Source organism: Gorilla gorilla, chromosome 15 (assembly GCF_029281585.2).
Source record: "Gorilla gorilla gorilla isolate KB3781 chromosome 15, NHGRI_mGorGor1-v2.1_pri, whole genome shotgun sequence".
Classification (NCBI taxonomy): domain Eukaryota; kingdom Metazoa; phylum Chordata; class Mammalia; order Primates; family Hominidae; genus Gorilla; species Gorilla gorilla.
The window spans coordinates 87,782,836-87,796,613 of NC_073239.2; the positions used below are offsets into that span (position 1 = coordinate 87,782,836).

Here is a 13,778-nt window from a genome sequence, read left to right on the forward strand (position 1 = left end):
CACGCCTATAATCCCACCACCTTGAGAGGCTGAGGCAGGCAGATCACTTGAGGTCAGGAGTTTGAGGCCACCCTGGCCAACATGGTGAAACCCCGTCTCCACCAAAAAATACAAAAATTAGCTGGGCATAGTGGTGCTCTCCTGTAGTCCCAGCTACTCAGGAGGCTGAGACATGAGAATCATTTGAACCCAGGAGGCGGAGGTTGCAGAGTTGAGATCGCGCCACTGCACTCCAGCCTGGGTGACGGAGTGAGAACCTGTCTCAAAAAAAAAAAAAAAAGAAGATAAACAAGCTCCTTCATATGATATAGTGAAGCACATTAGACATCAGACTGACATAGAAGAATCTTTTAATGTCAAAAGATGAAAAACAATTCATGTGTATATTATTTTTAATTTAGGGATTCACAATATCTGGGGAGTTTCGCAGTATCTTGCATGCTTTCCCTTTCCTTTCATTGCCCTGATCCCAAAGTGTGGTAAGTTTAAGAAAAGTGAATTGGCTTTTTGAGACATGACAGAAGACACTCTCAGGATGACACAAAACCATAACAAGAATTACTAAAGTAGTTGGTGTCACTAAAAACATATTTTAAATTACTCATATGGAGTTGACATTTAAAAAAAGGAGATTGGGTTGAGATTTCCAAGAAGAATCATCTCCTAGTTAGTAAGAAAGTCTTTTATTTTCACTTGTTTAGCTTCATATCCAGATGATGGTATTTTATAATTATATTATGTGAGATTTGGGAAGTTTCCATTTGATATTTATTTTCCTGATGTGATCTAAAGCAGTACACAGCAAATGGCTAAAAGAGATCCACAGAAGAATTCTGGGGCACTTCTTTTTTTTCTTTTCTTTCCTTTTTTTTTTTTTTTTTTTTTCTGTGACAGGGTCTAAGTCTGTCACTGAAGCTGGAGTGTGCAATCACAGCTCACTGCATCCTTGACCTCCCAGGCTCAGGTGATCCTCCTGCTTTAGCATCCTGCGTAGCTGAGACCACAAGCGCGCGCCACCATGCCCAGCTAATTTTTGTATTTTTTGTAGAGATGGGGTTTCGCCATGTTGCCCAGGCTGGTCTCATACTCCTGGGCTCAAGTGATCTTCTCAGCTAGGCTTTCCAAAGTGTTGGGATTATAGGTGTGAGTCACCACGCCCAGCCTTCTCTTCCAAATTCTCTTCACCTTCATTTCATATTATTTTTTCCTTCCTTGAACTGCTATTCTAAGCTGGTGAAATGCTTTGAAATGTTGAAGAATTACCAAATGAATGATGAAACAGATTAGGCCGGGCACGGTAGCTCACGCCTATAATCCTAGCACTTTGGGAGGCCGAGGCGGGTGGATCACCCGAGGTCAGAAGTTCAAGACCAGCCTAGTCAACATGGTGAAACCCTGTCTCTACTAAAAATACAAAAATTAGCTGGGCGTGGTGGCGCGTGCCTGTAATCCCAGCTATTCAGGAGGCTGAGGCAGGAGAATCGCTTGAACCCAGGAAGTGGAGGTTGCAGTGAGTCGAGATCGCGCCATTGCACTCCAGCCTGGGCAATAAGAGCAAGACTCCATCTCAAAAAAAAAAAAAAGAAAGAAAGAAAAAAAGAAAAAACAGATTAAAATCTCTAATTGGAAAGCCATTGGTTTCTGTGCTTTGTTTAATCAATGTATATGAACTGAGTGTTAATTGATGCTAACAGCTTTCTCTGCTAGGCCCTGTGGAACATGCTGAGAAGTGCCTTTCCCTCAAGGAATGTACAGTTTAGATGGAGGGATTTGAAGTAGCACATAATTAAATGCTAAATGAGTGGAACATGTGAGTGCTCTAGGCTGTTCAAAAAATAGAAGAATGGGTTTGGAGTAGACGTAGTGGATTTTAGCAGGCAGGTGGAGGGGTAATGTTTTCTAAGTAAGGCAAATGGTGTCAGTAAAAGCACAGAGGCAGAAATTAATAAATGAGTGGGCTGATAAACATAAATAGTTATACTGATATTCACCAATAAAAAGGGTTCATGCTGGGGAGTAGCGGCAGTTAAGTTGGAGAAAATAGTGATTCAGGTTGCTGGGGACTTTGCCCGGCTAAGGAGTATCCCTTTAGTCCTGAAGGGAATTAAAGGCTTTTAAGAAAAGTGGATTAGGGAGATTAATTTGTTAGTGGAAGGTAGAATGGTTTAGAAGAGGAGAAATTGGTGGTAATAGCAGACTGCTGGGTACGACTTGATGAGGGGATTCGCCAGAACGGTTGATCTGGCAACGTAAGGGAAGGGTTGAGCAGGAGAAAGACTCTGGAGACTAGACACTGGGGAAGGATATACGAGGTTCCAAGTCTGAGTGAGCTGGAAAATGTTGGTTTCACGAAGACAAAGAAAAGGCGCAGGACTGGGGGAAGACATGGATCATTGGCAGGACATGTGGGCCATAACGTCTAAAATAGATAATTGCCACACAAAAATGGATCAGAGCTGCAGTTTGCATGACTCTGCTCCAAGGTGGGCTTGGGTGGGGTTATTAGATTTCGTACATTCAGCTTTGTCCTTTTCAGGCAGGAGACAGCATCTGCTGTCGAGTACTCTCAGTCCCCAGGAGGCCTATGAGCTAGTCAGAAAATATAATTTTAATAGGATTAGCCGAGAGATGAGCAAATGTCAAATGGTGATTTGGTAGTATGTCATGGCTGCTAACTTTGACATGCTAAGTGTAACATTATTAATGGCTTCTATGCATGGCTAAGAGGGTTAACACTTAGCAAAATTAGTTCCCTGGATTTTTGTCCTGCTGTTATATTTTATGGGCATGATGGAGTGTGCTACCTCGAGTAAACCATTTAACCTCTCTCTGCCTTAGCTTCTAGTTTATAAAATAGGAAGCTTGTTGTGGCAGGCAGTATTCACAAACATTTTGAGAGCTACAGAGAGCGCTGTAGGATTGTCTTTCTCCCCGCCCCCCCTTTCCCCCCCCCCCTTCCCAATGACTGAGTCAGTCATTTGGAAAGGTCAGCTTTTTCACTGGATACTTTCAATTGCTACTCCCTAAGTCAGTTAATTAGTATTTTTCTAAAATGCTCCTACCAGTCCAGAGCTGAAAGATTTAGTCTCTAACTGCTGTTTCTACTCTCTGGGCCTGCCAATCCTGCTAACCCCTTTTCACCCAATGGCTATTGCCATGTGACTCACACCTCAGGTTCTGGGATCAATCCCAGTCATTTTGGAGGGCAACTAGAGCTTTATATTAACACTCTGGGACTTCAACATAAGGCAACCATGCTCAGTGTGAAATTTGGTCCTAGTTCTAGGTATTAGGCTCCTGCTTTGTTTGTAAGTCTCACTCTGTCCCCCCAGATCCAGCCTTTGAATATTTGTTTTGTCCTGTTGGGTCCTCAAACTTGGGCCTCCAGTGAGTATCTCAGTAGCTCAAGGATCTGAATTCTATTTGTTTTCATCAATTCCCTGTAGAAACTAAAGAGCAGACCTAGAAAACCCCAGCACTGAAGCTGGGGCCTTGCTATAAGCAACACACTTTCTCAAGGCTTGCCCTGATTTCCCAATTTTTGCCCACTCCTGGATTTTCCAAGGCTATGTGTTCCAGCTGTCCATTGGCTTACAACACCCACATTCTCTGTTTAACAGGCCTGATGCCGGCTGCCTTCCTGGCCTGCTGCCGGTTCCATATCCTCCAGATACCGCATTCTGGCTGAACGTTTATCACGCCAGCTGGGTTGGCCTTCGATTCCACGGATGTATCTGGTTCTAGTTTCCATTTCTCCCCATCCACCTCACCCTCATTACAGTTAATCCTTTTATATTAAACCATAGCGGATCTTTGCTGTTGTGGAAACTGATGTGGTATTGGAATTTTATCCTTGTTTACATCTTTCTTTGTGTTGGAAAGGTTGGGATTACTTCCAAAACCTTCCCAGAGAGCTTTCCTGTCTCCTTTAGGGGAAACAAATGAAAACTTGACAGTAGCTGGTATCTATGACACCAGCTTCAAGGCCACTATTTTAATTGTAAAATTGCATTATTTAATCATAATTTTGCTTTCAGATATACAAATATATTTTAAAGTATATTTTGTCCAGTGTTTACTCACAGCTCTCAATTTCAAGGTATCTTACTGGAACTCAGTGGCTTTGTGGTTATAAGGACATAAACAAATCAAGACTAGGGATGGTGTGGTGTTCTACAGTGGTAAGCTACATTAGAATCCTCCGGAGGACTTGTTAAAACAGATCGCTGGGTACCACCCCACAGAGTGTCTATAGAGTGGTGCCCTAAGAATTCGCACTTTGACGAAAACTGGTCATGTATTTAAGCTGGTCACAGATAACCAGAAGGTGCTGAGCTGTTCTTAATCAATTCAAACTTTTACCTGAAATGGATAATAAGGTGGAGAGCCTTGAGAAATGAACTTCCAAAGTTCAGTGCATGCAGTTAGCATGACTGCTGGTTTTAGAGTTCTCAACCACTTATTGCTTATGAGCAATAAGTGGCCATAAGCATTTGGCCAATCACTTACTTGAGTTTACAGGTTTTCTCATCCATAAAATAACAATAGCTGCTATGCTGCCCTCAAAGGGTTGTCCTGAGGTCTGAATGAAATGGGTGTGATAGTGTTTGAGCAACTATAAAGTGATATGGCACTGGGAGGTATTGTAATGGTTTTTCATTACTCTTCTTAAAATATCACCGGTTTCCTTTGGCTCTTGTTTCCCTCATTAATTATAGCAACTGTAATCTGGGAATACACAGTACTTTTATTGCCATAAAAGCCAAACTTCAATAAACTCAAATTTCAAACTTTTCTATAAAATTTTATTCAGTGAGATCAGACACGCCTTATAAACATTACACAGAGCCAAGAATGATTCCGTTTTTACAGCTATAAAGAGATCTACAAGACCCTACTGTAATTTGGGGTGGAGTCACGGTTAATCTTTTTCAACCCTGTTTAGATTGGCCCATTAATAAAAATGGCTGCTAGTTACAGCACATTTAAAAATACAATCACCGCGTACAAATGGTAACCTGTCCACTCCATACTTCCATGTCCTGTGCCGCTTCTATTAACTTGTCTTTGGAAGTAGTAAATTCTCCCAGTCTGGACGTGGCTATTTTTTCTCACACACGGGCCAACACAGTTCTTGCTCAACTTGGGTGCGTTTATGACTTTTCAACAGTGTCATCAGCCGTACCTAACTCTTCCAGGCCTTCAGTATCTCAGGTGTTAGCTTCAGTTGTTCCTAGGTCTTTCACAAATATCATAAATGACAGGCAGGACGCTTTTCTGGAGTCAAGATCTGTTAGTTTCGGAGTCAGAAAGACCCCGTTTACAGACTCGTAGGTGAACTTGCCAGGGGGCCTACCAGGGGCAGAATGGGGTCCCCCGGACCAGCCAGCCGCGTCTCAGCCACCTCCGCATCCCCCGGGGCCCTGAACCCCGGCCGCGTTGACGCGCGCTTCTCCCGGACGTCGGCAGGAGGCGCCCGCGGCGGAGCAGGCGCGGCGCGCACCGTAGCCGGCCCAGGGGGCGGAGGGAGCGGAGAGGAGGAGCTGGAGGGGGCGCGGCTTCCTCTCGGTCGCTCCCTGGCGCCGGGCCTGTTTCTCTGCCTGGCCCAGGGCTGGCGGCCGGCGGGGGTCGCGGCTGCGGCGGCGGCAGCGGGGGCGCTGGCGGGCCGCGGGTGGCGGGGGCCGGGCCGCGGCTCCGGGTGTTAGGAGACAAGATGGCGGCGGCGCTCAGAAGGTCGGTCTCCTCCTCTCCGCCGTCCTCCGCCCCGCCGCTCGCCGCCTCCTCCTCTCGGGTCTCCTCCTCCTGCAGCAGCACCAGCGACCGCCGAGGCGCCGGCTCGCTCACCCGGAGCTCCGGAGGTGGATAGACGGGGCAGCTGCAGGCTCCGGCGACCGAGGCCGAGCTGGGGCCGGGGCGGGGACGGCGGCGGCGGCGGCGGCGACGGCGGCGGCGCCGGGTGGGGATGGGGTCGCAGACGCTGCAGATCCTCCGACAGGGGGTGTGGGCCGCGCTCAGCGGGGGCTGGTACTACGACCCGCACCAGGCCACCTTCGTGAACGCGCTGCACCTCTACCTGTGGCTCTTTCTGCTGGGCCTGCCCTTCACCCTCTACATGGTGAGTGTGGGGGCGGGGAGCGGGTGGCTCCTTCCCCGCGAGCCGGTGAGGAGATGCTGGGGTCGCGCCCTCTTCCTGTTCCACGGGGTCTCGTCCCCCGGGGGCCGCCACCCTCTCGGTGTGAGGCTCCCCGCCCCCACTGCGTGCTCCCACTCCTCTCTTCGGGGCTTTCCCGGTTTCGGAGGTGACACGAGCAACGAGCCCACGGGAACCCGCGCCGGCCGCCCCCCCCCGCTCACTGGGAAGCGGCAGCGTCCTAGGCCCCTTCTCTGGGTTCCCTCCTGCGGCCACTCGGCTAGGCCGTCCCCGCCGGGGCCCCCCGCCCGTGGGGCTGTGTGGCAGGCGCCGAGCGCTCTGCGCCTTTAGGGGACGCCGCATCCATCCTTGGCACGCTGGGTTCCTCGGGCGCCCGACATCCGGCACTGCCCGCCCCCGCCGCGGCCCTCGTCCGGGGCTCCCGGGAGAGGCCGTCCGCCCCCTCGCCGCTAATCCGCGTGCGGAGCCCCGGGAGCGCGGGGGACCGTGCGGCTCTGCTCCGAGTGTGTGTGTGGGTCGTCCGGGCTCGTCCTCCAGGGGTCCTGGGTGGTGGCTGAAAACCCGGCTCGGAACCTTCCTGCCTCTAAAAAACCGTTGTTGTGCTTCGCAGCGGTTCTTCTCTGTTCGGCCCCGTGGCCGGTGGCCGTGGTGCTTCCTGGCCTCCCTGGGGGAGGGAGCGGGGAGATACGGGGAATCTGGCTGGCATTTCAGCGGATTTGTTTGGGTTGGTTCAAGGCCTTTGGCGGATAGGAGTAGGGAGAGTACTGCCTGTTGCTGAATTCGGTGCGATCAGCTTCTCTGAATCATCTGTGTTTTTAAAGCAACATTGAAAGTTGTTAAGCGCAGTTTTTAAAGCACTTTAGGTTAGGGTGGGGCGTTAGGGAAACTCGTGTGGACAGAGATGTTACTTAAAGCTTCATATAAAATTTTAAAGTAGTCAGAGGGGAGGAAAGGATCTGAACTTTTTATTTTAGGAGAATTCCTTTGAATGTATTTCTGCTAACTTTGAGGTTCTTTGTGGAGCTAGAGACAGGGTGCTGAGTTAGAAAATCCCGGAGTACCACTATGAGAAGTGCAAAAGGTGAGGACACCCAATTCTTCCCTAAGTGAAGTTCAGTTTTACTGATTGGCAGGAAAAGTGTCTGCTTGAGGGAAGATGTGCTAAATTTCACATTCTCAAGCAGATTCACATTTTTCGTTGAAATTGTTTTGAAGGGACTTATTGTTTGAGGTTAAAAAAAAAGCCATTAAGAAATGCTGATGGCTTGTGGCTTATTTTATTAGGGGGACTTGTTCAGTCTTCTTGCATTCTGAAAATTTATCGTGAAGTGTTATAATTTTCAATTAATTCTGGCCTAGGGAGTTCTATTTGCACTACTATACCTTCCAGGAATATGACATCATTAATGAACGGGTTAATTACTTTGGGTTTAAGAATCCTCAGGCTGTCACAAAATTTTCAAAGCAAATTTCTTCTATGTCCAGAAGAATTGTAGATTTAAAACTGAAAATGATTTTTGAGAGGTAAGGATTAGTTGCTGGGTCCAGTGTAAGATTTCTTTTTTAACACTTGTAGTAAACTGTGTGGTCATGGTTAAGTCTCTTTGTGTAATTAGCAAATCTTACTGAAAGAATATTAGAGCAAATGGAAACCAGTACCTTGAGTTTACTTCCTTCATTTTGGGAGTTCAGTTAAACTGAATTCTCACATATTTGAGTGTCTACCATGTACTAGACACTTTCTGAGATTGCTTCTGACTTCCTTATCTCAATTAATGGCAGTCTCACTCTTCCCAAACCAGAAGGTGCTGAGCTGTTCTTAATCAGTTCAGACCTTTACCTGAAATGGATAAGGTGGAGAGCCTTGAGAAATGAACTTCCAAAGTTCAGTACATGCAGTTAGCATGACTGCTGGTTTTAGAGTTCTCAGCCACTTATTGCTTATGAGCAATAAGGGCTGTATCTTCAAAACCTAACTAGACGACGACGACTCCCTCCTCCTCCTCCTCCCCCTCCTCCTCCCCCTCCTCCTCCCCCTCCTCCTCCCCCTCCTCCTCCCCCTCCTCCTCCCCCTCCTCCTCCTCCCCCTCCCACCACCACCACCATCATCATCACGGCCATCATCATTCCCTTGGTTCCTCACCATTCTCTCTCCTGGATTATTGCAGTACTTTAATGAGGTTCAATGCTTTTGTTCTTTATTCTCCACACAGACGCCTCTGTGATTCTTTCAGATCATGTCATTCTTCTGCTCTCAGGGCCTGCCCTCTCGTGTGTCTCTCTTGTCTCAACCACACACACATTTGCCGCCTTACTCTTCTTGCCAAGAAGTGTGTTCCCGCTTCAGCGCCTTTGCGCTTGCTTTTCCCTCTGTCTGGATGACTCCTCTTTTCCAGATACCTGTGTGGCTGCTCCACTTTTTGCAGGTTCTCGTATACGTGAGGCTTTCTCTGATAGCCTATGTAAAATAGCAACTTCCCCAGCTCTCACAACACTCCGTAGCCCACCTTTTAAAATAGTATGGTATTTATTCCTAACTGATATCTATTTATTTGTTTTTATGTCTTTCTTATCTTATTAGAATATAAGCTCTGAGAGGGCAGGAACTTAGTTTCGTTCACTGCTGTATTTTTAGGACCTAGATTAGTGTAAAGCACATGTAGTACTCCGATGAATGATTGAGAAGTGCACAAGACACGGCTTCTGCTTTCAAGGAACTTAAAATCTAGCCTGGGGGTAATGAGTTGTTACTGTTAGAACTGCTAGGAAAGGGTAAGTAAAGAGGGACCCTGATCTTATAGTCAGGGGATGAACCCTAGACCAGGGTTGGTCAGGACAGAGAATTTGTAAACATTTTAGGAAACATACTAGTAAAAGGTAGATAGTTTGAAGTATACACCAAAAATAAAGCAAAATCCAACATTTTGTGTTAAAATCTCAGACAGCCATAGGTTATTATTTGCATGCTCTTACAATAATAACTGTAAGTGATAATGACTATTTTAAAAGTACATGTATAGGTTCTTTAACCCCGTGACCTCATGAGGTTTTGCTGTTAGTAGGCAAGTTGTGAGCTGGGATTTACACAGAGCTTTCTGAAGGCAAAGTCACTGTACAGGCTGCCTTTTATTTATTCCCCCCCCAAAAGTGCCTAAATCTGTGGAGAGATCGTACATTAAGTTAGGAAACAGTCTTAGGACTTTCTTTATAGGATTCAAACACGTTTGGTGTCTATTTAGGAGCGTTTGTGGATACTTTGAAAGGTGGACTCTATATACATCAACTAGTTAAAAATCTTTTAAGTAGTGAAAATGAAGAAAAAATTTTTGCTTCTTAATTCTGATTGTCCTGTCTGTTTCTGTTAAGGTACTCATTCTTTTTTATCTAGTTACAGTGATTTTTGTACATGTCACAGATGATGAGATTTTTGGGGGTGAGTGGCATTTTTGTATGGTGGAAAGCAGATTGGAATTAGTGTCTTGATTTTTGAATCTTGGCTTTGTTATTGATTGTGTGTCCTGTGGGCAAGACTCCACCTTTCTGAACCTTGATTTACTCATTTGTGAGATATTTCATGGGTGTTTTTCAAGAAAATATTTATGAAATAGAAGAAATTATTTACCTTCAGAATGGCCTTCAGTAAATGTCATTTGAAAAAATGGCTCATTGGAAGTGTTTCCTCTATAATGCTGTATGACTGTAGGAGACTAAATAGCTCTGGATTATTAAGTCAAATCATTTTCATAACATATTGCTCAATATATTGTTTTCCTCTATAAAGCAATATATCCCTAGGTGATGAAATAGAACATTAAAATTTATGGCTGGGCGCGGTGGCTCACGCACTTTGGGAGGCCGAGGCAGGCAGATCACGAGGTCAGGAGATCGAGACCATCCTGGCTAACACGGTGAAACCCCGTCTCTACTAAAAAAACAAAAAATTAGCCGGGCATGGTGGCGGGCGCCTGTAGTCCCAGCTGCTCGGGAGGCTGAGACAGGAGACTGTTGTGAACCTGGGAGGCAGAGCTTGCAGTGAGCCAAGATTGTGCCACTGCACTCCAGCCTGGGCGACAGAGCGAGACTCCGTCTCAAAAAAGAAAAAAGAAAAAAAAGAACGTTAAAATTTATTACGTAAGTGGTTCCCAGACTCCTCCAGTTGACATCAGAATCACTTGACAATGTTAATGATGTGCAAGCTCTTTCTTATTCAGTAGATCTGGAGTGTGGCCTATTGATTTGTATTTTATAAACATTCTAGGTAAGTTTAAATAACTTGATCAATATTCCTAACTGCCAGCCCCTGACTGACATCCAGCTGCTACTCAACATACCTCTTGGCTGTCTCACAGGCATCCCAAAAGTATCATGCCCAAAAGCTTCTGAATTCCCCCCTAAACAACACTGCCACAAAACGTTTTTCCTCACTCTGTCATGTTAGTTAATGGCACTGTCTTGTATCTAGTTGCTTATCCCCCACCCCTTGCTTTTGAGCAAATCTTACCACTTTCTGCTCAGAGGAAAAGACATAAATCTGTGTCATTCTTTTAAATATTCTTTAAAGATTTTCTTTGGCACTTAGAAAAAAATCCAGAATCTTTATTAAGCCACGAGAGCTTATTCTGCCTTTATTTACAGTTTGTGCAGTTTTCCCACTGTGCTGTAGTCACACTGGCCTTCTTTCTGTTACTTTAGCCGACGGAGCCTTTTCCTCCTGTGAGACCTTTGCACGTGTTGTGCCTTCTGAAAGGATACTCTTCCCTCTTGCTCTTTGCAAGGCTGGCTGCTACTTAATCTTTAGGGCTGGACTTCAGTATTATCCCCTCACAGAGGCTGAGCCTGATAACCATAAATAGGTTCCCTCTCTTTTTTTTCATCATTCCATTCCATAACTTTCTTCCATAGCACTTAACACAAACATATATGTTTTGTTTGTTTACTTGTTTGTCCTCTCGAACATCCTCCACTTCCATACCTTGTAAGTTCCATGAGGGCAGGGGCCAGGTCTGATTTACTCATCAGTGTTTATCAAGTGTCTGCATGACTGCTTGGCTCATATTAGGATCTGAAGAAGTATTTGTTGAATGAATTTTTTATTATACATGTGAAGCTTTTTTAGACTTGTTAACTGATGTAGAATAGTTGGAGGTGGAGGGAGGATGGTGGTAGGCTGTGTCATATGGTGGAGCTGCTTACTTAGGGGTTAGGTTCGGTGTCAGTCTCTAAGACAAAAATCAAATATAAAATTACTGAAAAATCAAATACAAAATGACCCTTGAAAAACACTTAAGTCATAGAAAGTGCAGTACGTACGGCTTTTTGTGCATACAGCTGTGTGGTTATACATACATACATGATATATACAGTAATATATACCACATAAATCTGTGGAGAGATTATATTCAGACTAAATCATTAACAAAATTTATAAAGGTTTCAACATTTTCTTCCTAGTTGTCTTCATTGTTTTCTGTAACTGATCTTTGTCATATTTAGAATGATATATCTTTTATTAGTGAGGATTACTCTAAAGCTCTCAGGTCATTTTCTTTCCCCCAATTTAAAAGTATTTAAAGATCATTTTAAACAAGATTTAGTTAAGGTGACTAAAACAGGGATTTTCATATTTTAAAATTTATATTTCTCTAAAAGTTTAGATCAAGCTAGAAAAGTTACTGTGCTATAAATTAGCAATTTATATTGCTATTGCATATTGTACATATGATTTTTAAGTATTATTTTCTGCATCCTTTAGGGGAAGGTTAATGACTAGTGGATGGCCTGTTTAGATCTATTAGCCTGTGCCCCTTACCAGTATTTTCAATATTTAGGATCAAAGTGAGTCTAATTATTTCCATAACTGGTCATGGCACAGATATAACTCTTATCTATTATATTACCTATAATAAATGAAGGGTACACTGTCCAAAGATGGTTTACACAGAAAACCATCTACCACATGTTCTCACTTATAAGTGGGAGTTAAACATTTGGATACCCACAGATACAAAGAAGGGAACAATAAATACTGGGGATTCCAAAAGCGGGTAGGGGGCGAGGATTGAAAAGCTATACATTGGCTACTGTGTTCACTACTTGGGTGACAGGATCATTAGAAGCCAAACCTCAGCATCACTTAGTATGCCTGTGTGACAAACCTGCACATGTACCTTGCTGAATCTAAAGGAAAAAAGAAAATTAGACCTCCAAGAAAGCAGCCATATTTGTCAATTTGTAGAAAAGTGTATTAATTTACAAAAAAAGCAGTTGATTTATAAAATGTTCTGTCTTTTGTTACATGAAGGTGGAGTGTTTTCTCCCACTTGAAAATTACTCCAAATCATAAAATCATTTGGTAATTGGAAAACTAGGAAAGTTTCTATTTTTTTTCTAGCCTTTGAATACACAGATTCAGTCAGGTAATTTGCTTTCTCTAGCTGACTTTACTGAGAGTTAAATTTTTCAACATTTTATTAAAGAATTTTCAAACATATAGGAAAGTTGAGAAAATTGTACCCACCACCTGGATTCTGTGTTTTTAAATATTGTGTCTCTATCTGTTTTATTCCTCTATCTGTCCACCCTTTTTTAGGGAGATGCATGTAAAGTAAGTTACACTTCTATACAAATCACCCCTAAACTCTTCAGCAGGTGCATTGTCAGGTAGGTTCTAAAGGCACAATCTTCAGTGAACCATTTGATGAGTTTTGATAAATGCACACGTTTGCGTAGTGTAGACTTGGCATGTTGTAGAATATCAGCGTCACTCCAGATAGTTTCTGCTTGACCTTCTGAGTCAGTCCTCTCATCCTTGTTCTGACTTTTTTTCATTATAAATTAGTTTATCCTGTTCTAGAGTTTCATATAAATGGAATCATGTAGCACATGCTTTGTGTAAGCCACCTTCACTCAGCATAACGTGGTTGAGATTAATCCATGGTGTTGTATCAGTAGCTTTTTTCCCTTTTATTGCTGAGTAATATTCCTTTGTGTGACTGTGCTACAGTTTGCTCACCTTTATCCATTCCCGTGTAGATGAGCAGCTAGGCTCTTCCCAGTTTTTGGCTACTATATGTAAAGATGCCAACATGAGGATGGGTTTTATCAGAACTCAAAGACACTGGAAAACTTTACAGAATCTCAAAATCCTTTTCTCTTTCCAAATAAGACCATGTTTTAATTTAAAAATCTTTTTGTTCAGCTGTTCTGATTTATTTGTCTAAATCAGAAATTATAGATAAGTAAAAAGAAAATACAGCCATTGGTAATTCCATCACCCCTGTCTGTAGAACATTTTAGTAACCAAAATATATTTGGAGTTTTAAATACTTCTTTGATTACAAAAATGGGCTCATAGAATTCATACTGTTTTCAAGTCTCCTATTTTCACTTTAAATTATGAGTGTTTCCATGGGTGGGGGTAAGTGGCTTTTTAATAGCTCTGCAGTAGATCATATGTGTTACAGTTTAATCATTTCCCTCTTACTGGTTATGTAAGTCATTTCCAGGTTTTAGCTATTTAGAAAACAGTAGGGTGGATACTCTTGTGTAAATATTTGTACTAGTATTTTGTATAAATTCCTAAAAATTGACTTGTTGGATTATCTTCTTTGATAAATACTCATTTTAC

General features: G+C 43.6%; 1 protein-coding gene across 9 annotated transcripts in view; it reads left to right on the top strand.

Annotated features, from left to right (window-relative positions):
• The first annotated feature begins 5,588 nt into the window (after positions 1-5,588).
• The window catches only part of PCNX1 (pecanex 1), a 207,376-nt gene continuing 199,186 nt past the window's right edge, over positions 5,589-13,778 (top strand). For 4 of the 9 annotated variants that reach the window (XM_063697936.1, XM_063697937.1, XM_063697938.1 and 1 more), the window contains exon 1: positions 5,848-6,115. In XM_063697936.1, the coding sequence (XP_063554006.1) occupies positions 5,963-6,115 (153 nt within the window). In that variant the 5' untranslated portion in view covers positions 5,848-5,962. Of the gene's footprint in view, positions 6,116-13,778 lie in introns of all 9 variants that reach the window. The other 5 variants (XM_055362220.2, XM_031001772.3, XM_031001774.3 and 2 more) reach the window with 2 other exon arrangements.